This window comes from Lathamus discolor, chromosome 5, assembly GCF_037157495.1.
Source record: "Lathamus discolor isolate bLatDis1 chromosome 5, bLatDis1.hap1, whole genome shotgun sequence".
NCBI classification, from domain to species: domain Eukaryota; kingdom Metazoa; phylum Chordata; class Aves; order Psittaciformes; family Psittacidae; genus Lathamus; species Lathamus discolor.
In genome coordinates, this window is record NC_088888.1 from 49,908,444 (window position 1) to 49,930,030 (window position 21,587).

Here is a 21,587-nt window from a genome sequence, read left to right on the forward strand (position 1 = left end):
TGGATTGTTGTTCCCTGCCTTGGTTTTAATGAACTCTGTGCCTTTTGGAGCTGTAGGAAACTCTCTGCAGTACCTTTAGATCCTAGGAAACGTTTCCATCACCTCTGAGACCTGGCTGTTTGCTTTTCATAGGATTCTTCTTTCTTCTCTGAGCTCGGCTGTTGGCACACCTGTGGTCCCACAAGTACTTTCTTCTTGAGTAGTCTCGGTAACTTCTCCAGAGAATAAATGATCGCTCTTCATCTCATGTCTTAAAGGCACATAACTTGAAAACATAAACCAAAATAATCATGCGGATACCATCACATCTCTTATTTGTTTGAGGTTTTTTTGCCTGCTTAAGCCCTTGTCCAGGCCAGAGGAGTGCTTTGGTCTTCCTTGGGGGTGGGGGGGGAGCAGTCATGTAGATCCTCTGGACAAAATATTTGAATGTAGAAGTAATGAGTTGCTACAGTTTGCCTTGTTTCCTTGACTCTGCTGCTGTGTTTGTAGACTGTTTAAAAACACATTAATATTTGGTACAGGCCCTAATACTTACTAGCCCTGTAATATGCTCAAGGCTTCAGCCTCATTAGTTACCTCTTTGAGCGCTGAGGTTTTTTTCTGATGCAAAGTTCGGGTGATATTTAGTGTTTGGTGCTCTTGGCACCAGGGAGCCTCTTTCACTGGGATTGATACAGATGCAGTGAGCCTGAACATATTGAGGTTATTTTTAAATAAATGGTTCTTCGTTTGCTTGTCATCTTTTGTTCTTGCCTAATTCTGAGTTCCTCCCACATGCATCAAGCTGAGAGTGGGTTTCTTTCAATTGTTTGGGGTTGGAATCATGTGATAACACCACAGTCCTTCATCTTGGGCCAAGAGAGAGTGGATTTTTTGAATCTCAAGCTTGCTTTTTTTTCTAGTTTATTTTTATTTTTATTTCCTTCAGCAGAAATCCTTTCCATATTGTTACAGTTTTCTTCAGATCATTGATATAGTCATTTCAATTTCACCATGCAATTTACTGTGTTAGTTCCTACATGCTTCCCTCTGTCTGTCATCTACATTTTTCCCTTCTTCTCATTCCTTTTCTAACACTTGTATGAACTTCCTTCGTTTTATCAGTTAGTTGCCAGTTTGTGCTGCTTTATTTCAGTTAAGTACCCTCTTTGTTCCCATCAGCCTTGGATTACAGCAGCAAGAGGTTATTTTCCCTTCACAGCCTTGAAGTATAGTGCAATCAACAAGGCCAGGGTTTCGCTTAGAGGCTCTCAGTCTAGAATACTGTTATAAAAATAAACCCAAGTAATTGTTAGTGTTTATTATTTTTCTTCTCCTCCTTGCCTGGATGGCTCTTCTTGGTGAAGTCTTGTGCTTACTTTTATGGGAATGATCTGAGCCAATTAGCCACAAACATTGGCAGAAACTGATTCGCACAGGTTTTTCTAAGCAGCAGCTCAATGTATGGTGGGAGAGAATGCAAGTTTTGCAATGCTGCTCTGTAACAGCAGAGCAAATGCCACTGATCAGATAAAAGTTTGGGGTGGTGCTCCAGAACATCGTGACTTATGAACTTTCTTGTGATTTGTGGTTTAAATTTATACAGGGGCAGCTTGCATTTGCTCCTATGCCACAGTGTCATCCTTCAGCTTAAGTAGTTCTTTCTTCTCTATCGGCAGAAATCAGCAACTATCAATGTCTTAAAAAGAGGAAAGGTTGCTTTTTAAATTATTAGCCAATTTACTTTTACTAAGCAGATTCCCAGAGATCTAAATTGAGTCATGTACAAAGTCTCAGTACGGGCATATATGCTTACTTTGTATATGTAATGAGGGTTGTATTTTTTCTGTATTGTGCTTCAAAGAACTCTTCCTTCTATGGTGGTGATACATCTGGAGTTCCTGAACAAGCGGATGTTGCATCCATGCCTATGGGGGATAAAATTTCTTTACTCACTGGAGCAACAGGTGACTCGAGCAGAAGTAGTAAGATATTCAATTGCATCCCTGCAGATATTGTGGGGTCTGGTGCCTTCTTTGTATAGAACCTAATGATAATGTGGGTGGAAAGCGAGATGTTCTAACTGATCCAGGAGGCAGCTGATCCTGCAGACTCACCCTACCCCTCCAAGCCTACAGATAGACTTCTTCAGTTGTCTCATTGGATATGAACCATGCTAGATCAGATACAAGCATGTGGGGGAGGATCAGGACCACCCTTAACAGTAACTGTTAGCTGTTTGAAGAGTTTATCTGAAGTGGTATCATACCTGTTGCTTATGAATCTAGGTGCAGAAGTTCATTTTGAAATTCAAGAACAGTTCAGCTCAGTTTAGCTATTCAGGGAGTGGTGAGTGTAGTACCAGCTTGAGGGCAATATGGTACTGTTGTATTTAAAGCTAGCATGTTGATTTTTCCTGAACCATAGTGCTTTACGCTGGGTAAGAACTAGCACATATCTTGTCTTAGTGCCTTTGACTATTCTTCGCACACCAGTTGGAGTTTCTACAAACACTGTGCTTTTCCTCTAGTACATGGCATACTTAACTTGCCTGAACAGTCATTAGCAGCTTTTCCTTCCCTGTATCCAAGCCTCAGGCACTTTTTTTAAAGTTCTTTTCTGGCTAGCCTCTCCCAACAGACTGGCTCAGCTGGACAGCTTTCCTGGGAGGTCAGCCATTCCACTGTGTGTAGGTGTTCTGACCCTAGTGGCTCCCATCAATTGTTTCCGGTCTTGAAGATGTACAGGACTCTCTTGACAGGAAATGTCTGATTCCAGTGGTGCTGACAAGTCAGTGACATTGTGGTTTGCATGGTTGAACCAGAAATACCAAGCTGTACTGATGTGCTGGGATTTCCAAAGCAGGAAGAGGAAGATATCCATGCCAAGCATATAGAGAATCACAAAGAAGTTGGTAAGGATGTTGTTTGCTCATTTCTGAAAGCTTGCCCAATAGTAAATGTCATCATGGCTTGTCAAAGCCATTGTTCTAATGCTGAATAGAGAGCTGTTACAGCAGCATGGAAAACACTTACTGTTCAGACTTGCACTGAAATAAATTTTGTTGCAAGCCCTTTTCTTCCTGTATCTCCCTCAGAAGAGCGTCTTTTAACTCCCAAGTGGAAAAGAACCCGAAATATTGGGCTGTATCAGAAGTCACAGGTTTTAGCTTTCCTTTTGCCCTTGTGAACTGTCGGAAAATGCATGTAAGGGAATGACCATGCGTTTAATGCCAATTCATCAGAAGATAATAGTAAACATAAACATTCATTGTTTCTATAGCTGCTCTGTTTGTATTCAGTATTTTTCTTGGCAGTACTGTAGTAAGCAGGTAGTATCAAAAAGTATGGTGGACGAGTATGGTATCTCAGAGCGTTTTTCAAAATATTCTTCTCTGCCCTGTTGTATTTTAAACAGTGAGTAAGAGATGAACTTTGACTACCGCATTTCATTTATTGCTTTCTTGGCGACTAAAGATATTGCTAATAGCCAAGAGCAAAGGGCTTTATACCCATTAATGAACGTTTACTCTTCTTGACCATGTTATCATGTACAGCCTTTTGAGTTTTTACTGTTTCTTAAGAAAGGTTGATTAATAAAGATTTTAGAGATTTTATATGTGAAGTTCTCAGTCTTTGTACAGATAGCTTTAAAAGAGATAAGTGGATATGTACTGCAGGTAAGAGTTGTCAGTCACACAGCTGCCGTACATGCCAAACTTCAGAGATGTGTCCTTTTTCCATGCTCTCAGTCAAGGCGACTGCCTTCAGTTCCATCATGTGAGCATGGTTTCCCAAGGTTAAAAACCCAATTCGCAGCCTAACAGACAATTCTGTTGTCTTGCGTGTGTGATGGTGTGCTTCCAGATAGTGTTGGTATAGATGTTAGCCTAATAAAATAGTGTGTGACTGCTCTGTGGTTGTTGCTGTGTCTGCAGTTCTGTGTGTGGTTAACCAGCTAACGTGTAGGTAGGCAGCTTCGTTATAGGTGGCTTGGCTGCTGTCAGCAGGCGGGTAGAGCTCGAGTGGTTTAGGAAATGGACATCAAGAACTTACTGAACTGCTTGCTGCTGCGTTTACGCTGCTTCTGCTACCTAGGCCAGAGCTATGCTCTGGTTTCATGCTTGTGATACGCTTCAGTCACATCCATGTAGGCATGCCAGTTGTTTAAGGAGATGGGAGAGAAGGTTATTGCTAGACTAGACTTACTTTTTTGTTCATAAGACAGCAAGACACAATAATTTGCTGTAAGATTTATTACAAGGCTTTTTAGCAATAATGTGCAAAGATGACCTGCAAAGTTAAAGACCATACTGTCTCTGTTTTCTCTAAATACTATCAGTGATCTGTAATGACATTCACGTCTAGAAAGTAAAGTGAAATTTCATTTTGTGCCTAAGGCCAACGGGATAAAACTTATTCTTGCAACCCATGGGGCTGCAAGAATAGCAGTTCTGCTGCTTCACTCTCTCTTGTTCACTGTTTTGCACAGTGTGGTTCCATACTCATCCTGCTCGTTAGTCTGCTGGAGCCTGAGCAGACTTTTCTTGCTACAACATAAAGATGTGCAAGAGCATTTGCAGTGAATTGCCAATCCCTGGACTTCAGAGTGCTTTATCTTGAGGACTTCAGTGCTAAGAGGGCTCTACTCTGGTTCCTGTGCTTGGTCAGTTATTACTTTCCTTGAAATTGGAATTGCAAATACTTTCATAAGTGGGTTTTATTCTATAACTGTAGAAATAATTCTTCCATTTTTATTGAAATAGCATTTTGCCATTTGTGAAATTGTATTTTCCAGTGAATGGAAAGCATATTTTTCATTGCACTAGGCTGTTAGGTTAATTTAATCTGAGGGAAATAAGAGTGGGAGCCTGATAAATGGGATTCTGACAGTTTGTTTATTGATGACCGAACAGTTCTTTTGGGCTTAGCTAAATCGTGGCTTTTCCACACTAGTGAGAATTTTGAAGTATGCTTATTTGACTTAGATTTTTCTTGAAAGTCATCAGTCTTGCTCAGCTTTGCTAAACTTCTAACAATACTTTATGTGACTGAATATTTAGCTGTTTTATAGTGCACTTGATACTGTGTTTCAGGTGCTTTATAGGAATCATTACTACTACCCTTTTTCATTCTTCTTTTTTATTATTTTATTGTTTTTTTAAATGAGCTTCCATTTGCTGCTTTGTATTTGACTTCTGACCAGTGCACCATACACTGATCCCTCCTTTGGTAAGAGGACTTTCTCTCTTGATCTTGTGAAAGAAGGTAGTCAGAAATGGGTCTGTCAGAAATGCCAGAAATGGGTTTAAGGTATAAGGCTTTTAATTGGATAGAGACCTGGCCCCAAAAGTGTGCATACTTTTTGTGGCTTGTTGAAATTGCAGGTAAGATTTAGATTGCTCCCTTTGGAAACTGTGATACCAGCCCAGAGGGCTAACCTGGACTTTAGAAATCTGATCTTTGTCATGAATGACAACTTCATCTTAAAGTACATAATTGCTAGAGTGAGGATGAAGACTTCGCAGAAATTGGACCTGTTGTCGTGAAGATACTGCTTTATTAAATGAGATTATCCAAAAGACCTGGATTTCACAGAAGTCTTAGCATGTAAAGAAAAAGAGATCCTCTATAGTTACATAGGAAATACAAGTATCACAACAGAGTTTATATCTGGATCTTAGAGTAATTTTTCTCTACAAATCTTCCCTTGTGGTCCTTTTCTCCTTTGTTTAGCTAACTCAAGGCTTTTGTTTGTGGGGTTTTGGTTTTGGTTTGTTTTGTTGTTGTTTTTTTTTGTATTCCTATGATGGGGGTAGGACATTTCTTAGTGTGGCATGGAGTCAGATTGTGTTGAATGTATGTGCGTACACACACACACACACACACACATATATATATGCACACATGTTTTTCTTAGCTATTCTTTCCTTTGTGATCCTGGAAACTTACCACTTTAACATAGGATTTTTCAAATTTTGTCTGCATTCTGAATTTGATCAGGCTCTATCACTTTATTTTTCCTTTTAAAGTAATATTTATCTTTTAATCTGTTTTGCAGCTCTAGTGAGAGCATGTTGGCTTGCAAGATTTGAGAATTAAGTCAGGGCAAGTTGTGCAAATTTTCCTCCTGCTCAGTGTAACAGAAATGTACCATAGCATTACAATTGCTCATGATTAGACTTTTATATGAGTATGAGTAGCTAAAAATAGGTCTTGTGTTATGGCAACTTCCTAAAGAAAATAAACATACAAGCCCTAATCTCACCCAAACAAAACATGGTAGCAATATTGTCGTTCTTGTTTGGCTTTTGTGTTATCTCAGTTTCCTGAAATTAACTCAGCACATGTATGGTCTTAGCAATTCACAGCAGTTTTTACATCAGTAAAGGTATTTGATAGAATCCACACTGCAAACGTCTGTGTGAAATTGGACAGGGGGAGGTTCTTAGAACACAAATTATGAAATTATAGAAAATACACCTTTATTATTAGGCTTTTTGGGGAGAAGGAAAATTCCCCTTTTTTATACCATATTGCTCTCCTCTCTTTTGTTTCTTGAAGAGCAGATTTTGTCTGTTCAGCCTCCTGTGTGTGTCTATCCCTGCCTTCAGCTTTTTAATAATTTCTAGGCCTGTAAGCCAGTTACAATAAAATATTACTGGAGAATAGGTGTCTCAAAGATGCTACTTTTCAACAAGTTGAAGAGACACCTTTTCTGCCTTTCCAGTTGGGAGCATGGTCACAAAGCTTATCTTTTGTTAAATATCATCATTACAGTTTTGATGAGCAAGGTGAAGAGTCATGGATAGAGGTAGAATCTTTTATTAGATCAATTAGAGTAGAGAAACTTGAGGGCAGATAATTTTTTTGCCTGAAGAGCTTGTCTTGCTGTCTCATTTTTCTGTCATAAAAGCGTCTGCAGGAATGGGAAAATAGGGAGAGATGCTGGAAACCAGGCTGCTTTGCTTTGTTCTACTCTTAATAGAAGTATATTTCTCTGATTTTTTTTTTTTTTTTTTCTGAGAGAAATGAAAAAAACCCTGAATTAGGTGAAAAGTCAGAAGGATGTTTGCAGGAGAGGTGGGGATGAGTCAGTTGTCTTGTTCCCACAAGACACTTGCAGTGGAAATACGCTGCTTGTTGCAATAGAAGTCTTAACTATTTCTGCTGTTGTAATTGCCTCTTGGTTTACATTAGTATGAATCACGACAAGTGAAACATATGTTTTAAGAGAAATTCCTTGTTCTGTAAACATTTGTGCATGCATTGAATTTTATTTATGCAGACAAAAGTTACTATGAACACAACTCTCTCCACAACAAAGTTCTTACGTATGACTTTACATATTCACTCCCTCTTTCCTTTTCTTTTGCTATATCTTGTCCTTTTCTCTCTCTCTCTCTCTCTCTAGTCTTTACCATACAGATCTATTTTGATTCATATAAAATTTGTATTGGAACCTTACCTTTGCCTTTCTTCCAATATACAGATGTTTTCTTCCAACGTTCTAATACAGAATCTATACAGCATGTTATCCTGTGATGTACATATACTGCATGATTTTTTTTTTTTTTTACAACTTGCACAGAAGGTGAAAAAAACCCACATGAAATGTAATTATGTAATTTTTTTCTTCTTTCTTTTTTATTTTCTCTTCCCTCCCCCCTCCCCCCAGGTTCATCAATCATCATGTAGGTTAACCAAATAGATGTTGTTGTTCAAGGCACCAAATGAACATTTTGCCTTTTTTTGATTAGTGATGCTTTACACCTTTTTACATGAATAAATGAAGGTCTCATTTAAAGAAAAGAAATGGGGAGGGAGGAAGGAAGAAAGAAAAGGGAAAAATTAAACCACATCCTGATGACTATTCAAAATTCGGTCATAACAGTTGAAGTGGGGAAATCCCTCCAGATCTCTTATTTCCTATTTAAAGTTGGGTCTTCTTGTCTAAGCAAATTGTGTGAAGAGACATGGTCAAGAAGTATCTGACTGTCAAATGTGTGTGGCACTGAAAATGCATCTTTCATTTCTTTCCGCAGATATTGCTGTTGTAGAGATGAGTGATGCCTTCCGTCAGCCTTCCTTGTTCTACCACCTGGGAGTCAGGGAGAGCTTCAGCATGGCTAACAACATTATCCTCTACTGTGATACAAATGCAGAGTCTCTGCAGTCACTGAAGGTATCTCTGAATGGAAAGATGGAAGGGTGTGTGGAGGCAAGTCACAAGTGGGGTCCAGCTCTTGAAATAGGTTCTTTGTTACTATAGGAAATACGGATGCCATTTGGGGTTCACAAAAGAATAGCAAAAATATTCTGAGGCCTGGAAAACATGTCTACAGTGAAATGCTGAAAAACTTATATTTCTCAAAAGAAAGATTTAGATGACTTTATTGCAGACAGTTAAATACCTAGGTGTTAAATGGCTCTTTACAGAAACAGAAGTTTGACAAATCTGAGATGAGAAATCAAATACATAGTTTTGTCATTCATAGGAATTACTGGTGTTTGGGGTAGATTGTTACAATTCTCAATAAATTCTCAGTGAGGTGAGAATGGTAGTGTGTAGGATGGCAGTAAAATAATCCTTAAATTTTAGCTCCTGTGTAAAGTAGCAGTTTTCTGTCAAATCTGGTAGGGCCCCAGATGCTCTCTGGTATGTCCTGCTGAGTTACAGCTGTCTACATCAAGTACCTGCGGGATTGCTGTGCTAGAGATTACCATCAGTATAGCAGACTTAGTAAAAACAAAATTTGTGCCTGATTCTTAGGGCTGCAGTTCACAGTATAGTAGGTTGGCTTAAAGCAAGATGGTTAAAGATTGTCTATGGGGCTGTGAACTGTTGCCAGCCAAGGAGTTGGTACTTGCTTCCTCCTGCAACTCTACTAAAGATGGAGTAACTTCCATGGGGATAGGGGAGGGCAGATAACTTGGATGGCAATCTTCTCAATTACTTCCCCTCCCTCAGATTTATTGGCTCTGATCAGGAGGTGTTTTATGCTATTGAACTTCCATTCTAGGCATTGCTGAAAAGAAGCATTTAAAGTAACTGGCTTGGTGAGTCAGACTGCAGTCTGGGCACTGCCACCTCTCATGAAGAGTTTGCTTCCAGTGCTTCTGGCTAGTGCAGGCTGTTTGGATTTGATTCTCTCCCATTATTTGCAGCTTGGCCCCCTATTAGGAGGGACATGCCTTGAGTAACTCAGTTTCTTTCCCTGCTCTTCCCTCCAGATTTGCTCAGCCAACTGGACTGGCTGCGATCCAATTATTTCTTTTCTTTTTGCAACACAAAGAGTATACAGATAAAAGCCCTAAAAATAAAACTGCTAGTGACAAAAGACCTATCTGTGAATTGAGTTCAATTATGGAAGTACAGTGATCTACAATATAAGCAGAGCAGAACTTCATTGTATGGGGAAGGAGCCAAATAGCCAGCTCCTACTGAAGATCTCTTGGAGTAAGGCACCAGGTTTCCTTAGGCACTTGGGACAACTTTTTACTAGTTTAAGACCTAGACTTTGCAAATGGGTCACGTGCAGTGGAAACCCAGTTCTGTGCTGGGAGACTTCATGTCCCAGTTGCCACCAGCACAGTGCCCACTGAAAGACTCCCTTCAGTTTCCTTTAGCTTTGAGCTGGGCCAATGTTTCTTGTTTTGAGAGTATGCAGGAAAGTCATCAGATAGCAAGACCCTTTTATTATTTAATAATTGCCTTAATAAAAGTAGTTACGGTCATGCCAGGACATCTTCTGAGGCAATGTTTTTCCTGTATTGGTTACAACTAGCAGATAGAGTAGAAGCAATGCAGGAGTGTGTGTGCATAGAAGGTGAAAAACTGCAAATGATCGTGAAAATGTAGGAGATACAAAACTGTAGTACATGATTTACCTGGGGTACAAAGCAATGTAGGTAAACTCTTGCTGGTAGAATTTTCTTCTATGTGAGCATTCAGGTTAAGCTGGACAGGGCTTTGAGCAAGCTGATCTAGTGAAAGATGTCCCTCCCTGTGCCAGGAGGACTGACTTAGATAATTACGTCCCATGCTTTGAAAGCTAGCCATAGTCGTATGTAAAACGTGCCCCCTCAATGGGTGAAGAAGAGTTTTGTGCAAATGGAAAGCACAAGGCCCCTTGGTTTGACATTGTGTTTGGCTTTAGTGCTGTGGTGTAGATGAAGCTGCTCAGTGGTCCCAGTGGCAGAGGTGTAGTGTAGTTGTCTGATAAATCTGGCAGAGTTATCAGTTGCTGGGATCAGAATAAGTTGACAAATCTTTCTGAAAGCAGGGTCACTGACTGCAAGTGGTTCACACTTGGGCTGTACCACCCAGATTAGTGTGAAAGGCTCTTTCCATCCATGTGTGGTCTGACTTCTTGTCCTCTGAAACTTTGCACTTTAAATGTGAAGATACATTCTTTGCATCAGACCTATTAGAGCATGAACATGAATTTCAACCGCTTTGGGAATATTTTAAAACCACACAGAAATACTGCTCTTGCAATTCTTCACAGTTTCTTTTGCTGGCAGCAAAATGTTACTTACTATCTTTAACTTTTCAAATATGAGTAGATGTGTATTAATAGTCAACTTTAGGACAGCATCCTTCTAGGAAAATTTATACAGGGAGGGATACGTAGATATGCACATAGTACATATGCTCCTGTGTATATATAAATGTACGTATGTACTTGGTTCCACAGTTTTGTTTCTCCTGAGACAATACTTGATTTATATTGATTTGACAGGCTTAGGAGGCATGTAACAACCAGCCTTTTCCTGTCGAGTGTCTGTAAACGTTAATGTTAGCAAGTCAGACTGATCGCATTATCTTACCTAGTGGTTGTTCAGTGTTACCAACATAATTTTTTTTCCTTCTTCTTTTTTTTTCTTTTATTCTAGGAAATTATTTGCCAGAAGAATAATGTAAGTATGATTTCTAGAAACTTTTGTTCCATTTGATGTTTTTTATCTTCTGTTTTCTGTTTGAATCATTTAACACTACTGTATTTTAGAGTTATATGCAGAATTCTGGAAATCCTAGCAGCAGATCTGTGTATATCACTCTGTTGCTAGGTACCAGTCTCACTTCTTACCTTGCCTCCATCTGTCAGTGGTATTTTCCTTGCTGCTTTTACTTGTCTGTCATATTTTTTCCACATATACATCTGTCATTTTGATTTTTCTTGGGTTTTTTCTGTTGCCTTCAGTGTTCTTCACTGTTTAAAAAAAATACTCCATTGAAAAGGAGAGTTATTTGGAAACTGGTGCTTGTTTTAGAAACCCATGGCTACAGCTATGAAAATACATACATTTATGAAGAGAGAATGTGTGTGTATTTATTTCTAGCAGTTGAGTCCTGGAGCCTGTTAGTCCTAGTGCAGCACAGATCTGTCTGTGGCTGCCAGTCATTAAACTGTAGGTTTCTGCACCTTGGCATCCCCCTGGTTTTTGAGGTTGACCTTGCAAATCCCCCGTCCTTTTTCACTCTGAGTTCAGGGGAGGCAGACCTATGACTGTGAGAACACTGCTTATTCAGTGCAGCTCTTTCTGGAGCAGCAGGGCCAGTCATACCAGAATATACATCTGCCATGTTGAGTTGTTCTTGGCTTCATTGTGGGACTTACTGGTAGCCATATATGTCAAGATACAATTTTATAGTGGTTAGTGGTGTGCTGATATCCTGAGGTGCTATGTGTATGCTGTACAATTCCATATATTTGAATAAACCTTTTGAAGAGGCATATGAAGTATTTAATTTTAGAAATTGCTCAGGGTTTGTTTTTGTTTTTTTTTCCCTACAGCGTTAAAACTGCCATGAAAACTACAGCATTTGTGGTTTTACTTTTTTATTAACAGTGAATTCATGGTTTAGGTACCAACTTCTGCCGGTATGAAATACGATTTTTTGAAAAGGATGCAGTTATCTACTGTAGCTGATAGAGTTTCTGAAGATGGCTTCAAAACCAGTGCAAGCTTTGGCTGTAACACTGAATTTTAAGTTACATATGACCTTTTTATTAAAAAAAAAAAAAACAAAAACCAAACCAATAAAATAAAAGAAGAGGGTTCCATATAGGGTTTCTGTATAGCTCTTAACCAAAAAGTGCTTTCCAGAGACACAGAGCACTGTGCATGATGTGCTAGACCAAAAATCTCTTGTGTTTGTCTAATGAAAGTGAGGTAAATGATCAGTTAGGCCTTTACACAAAATGAAAGAGAACAGTAAGGCCTTTCTTGTAAATGAATGCATTGCATTCTGTATTCTTGTTCTGGTGGCCCGGGATCTAGGGAAAATTATGTGTGACTAATATAATGTCTCTGGAGGGTAAGGGAAGAGCTCTGTTAGCAAGAAAACAGCAGGAGATAACCGGTACAGTAGAGTAAAGAGGAGATGTTGTCTGTTGTCCTGTTTTTTAAATGACAGTCCCTGAAGCTCAAGGAGATGTATGATAACTTGGCCTTCATCTGTTTGAGAAAGGATTGTTGTTTTCCATTAGATTTGTCTAGGTGGCTGTGAAACTGTCATTTATCACTTCTAGAAATGTTTCAGTGTATGCCACAAAAAGAATGTGTTCCTTGAGAGCCTTAGATGTTTTCAAGCACACCCACATAACATCTTTTGGTGAGGAAGTGTTTTCCTGGGGATTAGAACAGGGAAGTCAGTGAAACTGGCTTAGCAACTCTGCAACTGTTTGGGTTTTTTTGTTCTCCCTTTTCCTCATTTTTTGTGTAATGATGTCAACCACATTACCTGGAAATAGATTTTTCACAATGTTGGTGCATGTCTAACTATCAAATATAATGATATAATTCCTGCTTCATGAAAGTCATGTTTCTTCATAAACTGCAAGATGCTTGGATAATGGGCGCGACAAAGGTGCTGTTCTTGAGAGGATGTGGCTGTGATGCCCGCCCTTACCAAAAATAGTCATACAAATGGTTATGTGAGGTTACAAATATGAAAAATGAAATTCACATATGTATAAACCGGGAGTTTAGTCCTGCTGTTCTAGAACATGTTTTTTTGATATCACACAGACATCAGCCGTAACAGGACAATGGTATCCCTGGCACCAGGGAATTAAAAAGTCTGCAAAACAAGTGCGTGTGTGTGTGTGTATCTATATTTATATCCATCTAACTGAAATGCCTTGTGTTTGCTTTTCCTGAACCGTGTATCCCTAAAACTAGTGGGGAGAAAAAAAATCCATTACCAACTGTTTTTGTTCTTTGTTCTGACTGGATTTTTGTACTTCCTGATAATAGTCAATACAACGTTGCATGGCTCGGATAAGCTGCCTGGAGCCTGTCAGGGCAGAGCAGTGCAAGATAACATAGGCTTATTTCCTGTTGTATGTGGTTTTATAGCTGTTTAGTTGGACCTTTTCCAAATGTTGCAGTAATACCAAAAACATACATTTTTACAGGCAGTGATACTTTGACGGGAGGCAGTTACTTTGATATTTGAAAGCTTGTTTAGTTTTTGCTGTTATCTGATTTTTGAGGTCAACCAAGCAGCAGAGGCATTCTAGAAATTACTAGTAAAGAGTTTCAGTCACAAGGAGATGTTGATATAGAGGTTACAGTTCATGGCTGTGCTTTGCTTGATTTAGCACAACAGGTTTTACTTCATCCTGATCTCCCCCAGTTTGAATCTTACCAACACTGGAGAAAAGGTCAGGTTCCAAATGGCCATTTATTCAATTTAAAAAAAAAATCCCTTCTTGCTGAATCTGAGGAAGTTTAATGTGCATACGTTATGCATGTGTTTTGCAGCCAGTTGCAGTAACGACTGCGCGTAGTGGTCACCTTTCAGTTCAGGCTTCTTGCTTGCACCAGGCTGGAGTAATGGGTAGCCCTGGGAGCTGCCCGGGGGGTGTGAGATGGTAGTGTGGCTGCTGGCCCCATCAGAAGGGTGATGGGGAGGTGATAGGAACCATTCTGCTGCACACCTGACATGCAGGCGTTACCGATTAAGCAGCAGGGTTAATGTTTTATGGCTAGGGACTCTTATTGGTGTTTTCTGACACTTGGAAGGATCAGAGAGCATAAATTTTACTGGTTTTCCACAACCTATCCTAGCTGCCTCCTGTTTAAGGTGTATCTTGGGAGACAGTTTGGTGTTGTGCTCCTTCATCAGGAATGGGAGAATTAGTGAGCCTGGATGAGGCATACCAGAGGCATCTGCAAGCTTGGAGCCTTCAGATAGGTATGGCTAGAAGACTGTAGATCCCATAGGGTGTGCTTAGCTACTAGTCTCTTTCACTGTGGAAACAGGGTGAATTATTATAATACTCGTCATCCAGCTGACAAACGATTTGGGAGCAGTTTGATATTTGGTATCCAAGTATGTAAAAATGCTATGTAAACACGAAATACCACAGTTGTCATTATTTACAATACAGCACTATGTCTTGCTCGTTCTTTAATTTTATTTTTTTTTAATTTTTTAATATATTTGGCAGATGTTGTCCTTGAATAAAGTTAGAACTTTTTTCCCATGTGAGTATGATGAAAGGACCATATATAGTATACGCTGGTTTTTAGCAAGTATTTAGGATGTGGCATGGCTGCAGTAAATGTTATTGCTGGGTATCTAGAATATATTCCCAAAGAAAATGGGAAGTATTTAAGAGTAGACCAGTCTCTGTGCTTCAGTTCGTTTGAGGTGTGAGGCTTAGTTATGTTCCTTTCCAAATCAGTAGCAAGACTGTTGTTCATGTGAGTGGGATTTGAAGTAAACCCAAACTGAGTCTGTATTCATTAACACATCAGCACATGTTGATTTACTGTGTGTTTGGGGATTAAGGGAATTGATTTAATAACTTGATTTAGGATTTTGCCATCTGCTACATGTAACACCATGCACAGTCAGAGATTTACCTGCAAGAGAAATCTCATCAGAAGGGTTGAAATAAGAGCAGATAGGTTTCAAAAGAACTGGTAGGGGAAATGCAAAAAATCTGATCTTACTTAGAAGAGAGTCAGTGGGAAGAACAGTTCCTACTGTGAGAAATACTGGCTATTTTTATTACTTCTGCTGAATTCTGTTTATTAAACAAAAACCAAACCAACAAACAAAACCAACATTGGATGCTGTCCTGAAGCTTAGGCAAGTAGGTGGGATTTGCTAGATTCTCTTATCCCTGCAAAAAGCATCATGGCTTGTTATGAGGTATTTTTTTGCGTTGATACTTCTTGTCTTTGAAAGCAGCTTTCTTCTGTTTGTGGATATTTCACTGTTCACTGATTCCAACAGAGCAGTGTTAGTTAAGAGCCTCAGGGAATCTAGAGGACTACACAGCATTGACTTCCTGGGATTTTACAGGTTTTCTCCCTCCTTTTGAAGTAAAATTCAAGACCTGAGAATTAATTGGGCAGAACTCAATTGTTCATATGTATAGCACCAAATCTTCTTATCTGTACTACTTTCACAGAAAAATCTTCTGTACTATGTCACATGTTTTTATGGGGAGAGCATAGTGTTCATTGTGTTTATAAAACCTTATTGGGGTTAGAACTAGATGAACTTTAAGTAGTCTCTTCAACCCAAACCATTCTGTGACTCTGTGTGATGAACGTTCTAAGAAGAGATGATCTGCAAATTGAAGCCTCAAAAGGCTGCCCTTTTGACAAGTAACAGTTATGTATTAGAAGGCGATATTGAAAGAAGGGCTGGTTTATGGTCTCATTGTGATCATTAATATATAACTACATGCTATGCATTTTTATTATCTTAAATACAAATAAGTACTGTATTAATTTCTTTTCAGAAGCTGAAAAAGGAGATCAAACAAGAAGGAAGTGCTTGACATTCCAGGGACCAGTAGGTCTAGCTTGGAGCAGCGTGGTCTTAAATTCCGTAGCTGTAGAGCTGTTAAGACAACCTTATGGCTGTATTTAAACTGAAATTACACACCCTCTAGAACTGTTTGATTTTCCACTGTGAGAAGGGGACATTGAAAAAGTATAAACCAATAAACGCTTGCAAAAATGAATTACGGATTTTGTCACTTTGCAGTAAGCATTTACAGGTGTAAATGGCTGGCTCCAGCCAGTACTACTGCCTTCTGATTAGTCTGACTGATTTGATGAAATGGGCTATCACACAGATAGTCTTTCAGAAGGTGACCTGATGTTGCCAGGTACTGACTGTGCTGGCCCAAAGCCTTCAAAGATATGTATGTTTATGTCTCCTAGATATAAGTAGCTCAGCTGATGTGATTGCTCAGGCCAAGTTTACCTTATCTAATGTCCCGAGTTCTTGTGCATCAGGTTGAACCATAGTAACTATCTGTACTCACACTCATGGCAGTCCCAGCCCCTGAAGTTTGCAGCAATACCTTTCAGCTTACAACTTGTGTGACCTGCAATCACTTTGGAACTTTCATTAATGTAATTTGAGCTTTTGAACCTTAAGTAATGAGGGATTTGTAAAGAGGGTTGGAAAATGAAACTTCCAGTACCTGTTGTTGACTGGGGGGAGGAGGGTGTCTATTCCCACCCACTTTTGAAGCCCCTTTTTGCTATGCACGTTTTTTTAAAGAACTTTGACATAACTGAAAATACTGCAATTGGATTTAATTAATCCTTCAAAAATTGCCCATTCTTGGGTCATTCTTCAGTGGCTTGATTGTGTTACTTTAATTGTACACAGTATGACAAGTCAGAGGAATGGATAAAAGGAAACCAACAATTTGTCTTGGAAACTCAGTAAACTTAGAATAGGGTTAGGAAAGATTATCAGAGTTTATGACATCAGAGTTGGGATGGGGTGCTACAGGGCAGATTTTAATAGGATAAATAGAATATATTTAAGCTTCCAAGTGGAATAATTGCCCTAAGTCAAAATGTGGAGCAATATGTGAGCAGAAAGGATGCGTGTTTTGGGAAGATCATCTGATTCTGACTGACTGAGGTTAGTGTAGCTTATATTTTGACAAAGAAAAGTGAGAAAGGAAGTAAAAGTGCCTGAGACAGAGGTTGCATAGCCTGGGAATGAGAGAACCAAGTCATGCACTCTGCTTGGGGAAGAAGGTTTAGAGCTGTCTGATACTGGATTAGCTCCTCAGCTGCTGCTGCCCTCACAGCCTGGTCCTCTTAGGCTTCTATCCCTGTTGTTGATCAAATGCAGTCAGGGTTGGGTTCTTTATAGTTAGAATTTGAGATGGTGACAAAATATGTTTCGCCATAGTGAGAGACCATACTCCTTATTATACAAGAGCAGTTTTGCTGTCACTTTATTCCACCACCACCTTTAGTAAATAGTATATAACTTTAGATTATTTTTTTCTTTGTCACTAGAGCTACTACAAGTCTGCCTTTGTTAGGTTCAGCTGTCAAATATCTAATGTACTCTTTAGCTAGGAAAGTGAAATTGAGGTCAATATTTCTTAGCTATATTGCACGTGGGTTTTTCTTTTTTTTTTTTTTTTTTTTTTAAGCTTATTTCCTAAGGCAACGAAACTCAAGAGCTTGTACTGTTGGTTTTTTTTTTTCATCCTCCACCCTCTTTCTGTATCTGCCTGTTTGTCTGATGAATTTCAGCCAAACCCAAGAGATTTCAGAGATACAGAGCTCCCCGCATAACTGGTTAAGTTAACAACCAAATTAATTCCCTGGCTGAGGGAAAGGCCACTGCATTCTCACACGATTTACCACCAAAGATCAAGGTGAGATTCTACCTTGAGACAATTCCTGAGGACCCTGGGTGCCCTCTGAACAACTGTAAATTTACTTTATTTTCTTCTCTTCGCATGTAGTGGTTTTTCCTGGCTTTTACACTTAATTTCTTCTTGTCCACTGATTCCAAAAGGCTACCAGGTCTGCGTGTCTCCTATAGCGGGCTATATAACTAGCTTTATTTTCCCCGTGGGTAATAGGAAAAACGCATGTGAACTATTTTTGCTGGCACTTGGCCACTCAGGCACTTGGCCTCTGCAGGAAGAGTAGTTTTCCTGCTTGTAGGATTAAATATGAAGACTCCAGTACCATCTCTGTAGGTGGCCTGACCATTATGCCAGGATAAACTTTGGGTTCTGTAGATTTCAAAAGTTGGAAACATCCTTTTTCAGAGTTGATTTTTAATTAAGACCTGAACTTTGGAAACAGGGTGCCAGAGGTCTGAGAAGGCCTTCATGCAAGCAGTCCTGAATTTATTTTTAATGCACTGAGTAAACATTAGGAAGTAAAATGCTTGCCCCAGGATATCTGTAGCTACTTCACCCTTTCTCTTGGCTCTGACTTCCTAAACTTTTTCCTCTTTATTTAAAAAAGGAAAGTTGGGGAACAGTCTGCCTATGCTTAATAGTAGCTCCTGTGCCAGTGACTTCCCACCCTCACCCTGTAATTGCTGAAACTATTACCAGCAAATTCGTAATTTTATCTCTGCTTTGAGTGTGGGGCTTATTAGATTTTAGCAGAGTCAAAGGTTCATCCATTCATTCTTGAAAGTGTGTGATCGCTTTACATGCTACCATTTTTTTGAGCCAAAGTGTCCATTTAGTTCTCCATCGCAAAGATGAGCAGTTTGGGTTCTAGCATCACACTCCTTAATTGCTTGTTAAAAATATTGTCATATATTTTGCAGTTCAAGGTTCTTCTGGAGTCACTACATTCATGCACAGAAGAATGTGTCCTAGCTATTTGGCTGTTATAATTTGCAGTTGTTGGGGGAAGAAGACTAGATTAATCCTTGTGCAAGTCTGTTTATGCAATCTCCAACCAAGTTCTGGGTTAGTTTTGATCAAGGGACCTCATGTAAATGCCTGCATCAGTTACTTTTAAATTTCACAGAGTGTCTATATCCCTCAGAAGTGGGGGTGGGATTGTCTTTATAGCAAGGTCTTACAGTTTCATAGCATAATAAGAGTAATTAGAAAAAGTAATTTGTGTACTCTTGATAGCCAATCTCTGATCTGTACACAAACATGTTTACTGACATATCTGTGCACGTACATTCGTACAGACTAAGGTAACTCAATCCTTCCCTATTTTTAAAAGCTAATAATGCATCTTAAAATGCATGTGTTAAGCACACAGCTGGTATTGTACATTTGCAAACTATTCAGTACTGCTCTGTCAATGGTTGGAGATCAGCTTGAAAGGGGATTCTCTGAAGTGATGTCCTCATTGCTATATTGACTTCTGGGAAAGTGGACGAATATGACCAGAGGGCAATTAACCTTGGAAGTAATTTAGGGGATACCAAAATGGTGAGTCTCAAGAATTCCTTCCTTAAGGCTTTTCTTGCTAGGCTGCTGGCCACTTAAATAGTGGAATCTGAGCTTTGAGAGCTAACTGGCAGAACTCCTCCTGATTTAGATGGTGTGCTGTCTCACAGTTAAGACACTTCAAAACCACAAATAATCAGCAAGCTTTCAGTGTGCATAAATCTGTACTCACACACGTCCCTCCGGCACCAGACATCTCGCCTCCATCTTTCCTGGAAAATAAACTTAATTTTGAAGTATTGGTAAAATATCTGTCATATATTGATATATAGAAATCAATACAGTATAGCAATGTTAAGATGTTCCGTAAGTGATTATTCTGAAATATGTATGGTTTGTAGTCCTGCTGGCCAGGAAGTTTTGCTACTTAGCAGGGAAATTTTTTTGTCTTTGTCATGCTAAACTATTTGAGTCATTTTGCAGTTCATATAAGGATCAGTTTTCCCTACAGTTTTCCTGTTGTGAGGCAACTAGCTTGTGTTGTTGTTTTCAACATCTGTGAGCCTAACTATACTAAATTGCAGAGTGCTTGTTCCCTTCTGAACATCAGTCATCTTGAAAAGAGTGTACGTCAGCTTCATTTGAGTCCACCTGCTGCTTTGGGGAGACCAGGGTGTGCCCTCAGCGCTATTTTTCTATTGAGCCAATGACTATTTTAAGGTCAGTGTGATGCTTCTGAAAAGACTCATCTTGCAGGAAGTAGTTCAGAAATCTGAAAGAATACATTTCAGATGTATATCACTTCTGAGATGAAAACTGAACACATAATCCTAGACTTCATAGGTCTCAGTGTCTTGGTCCTGCTTAAATAAGCAGCACATCTCCCTATGACTTTAACAGGTGAAATTCTGCAGGTATTCTATGCAATTGCTTTACGCTTAGGCTCGTGAAACCGTAACTTCCTTAAATATTTGCACTTTGTTTCCTTACAGATGTGCACTGGTAACTACATATTTGTTCCTTATATGGTAACTCCACATAACAAGGTGTACTGCTGTGATAGCAGTTTTATGAAGGGACTAACAGAATTGATGCAGCCCAGCCTTGAGTCGCTGCTTGGGCCTATATGCTTACCTCTGGTGGATCGATTTATTCAGCTCCTGAAGGTGGCACAGGCCAGTTCAAGGTAAGTTGTAATTTTGTGCCATCATTTAAAATTCATGCATTCTGCTAACAATATAAATGTCAGGCTGTTGCTTCAGGGTGATGCAGTGCTTTGCGTTCTGTAGAGACAAGTTGATAATTAATAATTTAGCTTCATCAAATCTCCCTGTTGACACTGCTCCATCAATAAATGTTTCACATATACGTTCTGGGAGAGCTGCAGAGCCTGAAAAACAAGTGCAAGGGACCTGTCCCAAATTTCTAATGTGAAGCTGTTCCTCTCCAGCCAGTATTTCCGGGAATCCATTCTGAATGACATCAGGAAGGCCCGTACTCTCTACACTGGCAAAGAGCTTGCAGCAGAGCTGGCAAGGATTCGACAGCGAGTGGATAATGTTGAAGTCTTGTCTGCTGACATTGTAATAAACTTGCTGCTGTCCTATAGAGACATCCAGGTATGAATCCTGTCTTCCAAAATCATCTTAACCATAGTAAATTAAATTACCTTCTCAGTGAGATTTTTAGTGTATTTTGCACAGATTTGCTAACAAACTAGATGAATAATGTACACTGGTAAAAATCTTGTATAGTATCTTCACTGATGCTTTTTACTTTATTTTGTAGTTATGCTGTTTATAGTGTGCCTTTACATAGGAGAAGGGTGTTGTTGATTTATAACCAGCACCTAAGATATACAACAACTCTTCTTCATCTCAGCATTGCTATGTGATCAACAACCCTAGTGTGTCCTATTTAAAGGCTAAGGGAGCATTCTGCTTTTGATATGTATATGTATTCTTTGTCACCATGCTTGTGACACTACTCAGAAAAACATAACATGTCCATCTGCATTTCAGCTTCTGGAATGGTGCTAGTAATTGCTTACTTTGTTATACGTAATTTCAACTGTTGCTCCTTAAACATTTTGAAGTGGTTTGCTTTTTATTGTGGTTGGTTGTTTTTTAAATAGGTTGTTTTTTAAGTAAGCTCCTTTAAAAACTGTGGTGTGAAAAGATTCTTTTATTTTGTTTAGGTGTGTAAGACATTCCTACTTCAGAGTTTTGGGATGCCTCAATTCAGATGCAGTTAGCATTGTAATGTCTGTACTATGTGACCTCTGATATGTGTTCAGCCCCTGAATCTAATTTTAATAATGAAACGTACTAAAATTTCCACAGGTCCATGTTGAACCACTCGGTACAGGACTATGTTTCTCTGCTAAATATTGTGCATATTCACATTTCTGATGAGTGCTAGGCTATTTACAGTT

The 21,587-nt window shown here is 39.2% G+C and overlaps 1 protein-coding gene across 2 annotated transcripts in view; it reads left to right on the forward strand.

Moving 5' to 3' along the window:
• MAP3K5 (mitogen-activated protein kinase kinase kinase 5) overlaps positions 1-21,587 on the forward strand; it is a 99,849-nt gene that overhangs the window by 21,204 nt on the left and 57,058 nt on the right. The window contains exons 2-5 of one of the 2 annotated variants that reach the window (XM_065680767.1): positions 8,027-8,202; positions 10,881-10,904; positions 20,146-20,339; positions 20,604-20,772. In XM_065680767.1, the coding sequence (XP_065536839.1) occupies positions 8,027-8,202; positions 10,881-10,904; positions 20,146-20,339; positions 20,604-20,772 (563 nt within the window). The remainder of the gene's footprint in view (positions 1-8,026; positions 8,203-10,880; positions 10,905-20,145; positions 20,340-20,603; positions 20,773-21,587) is intronic. The other variant, XM_065680768.1, reaches the window with a different exon arrangement.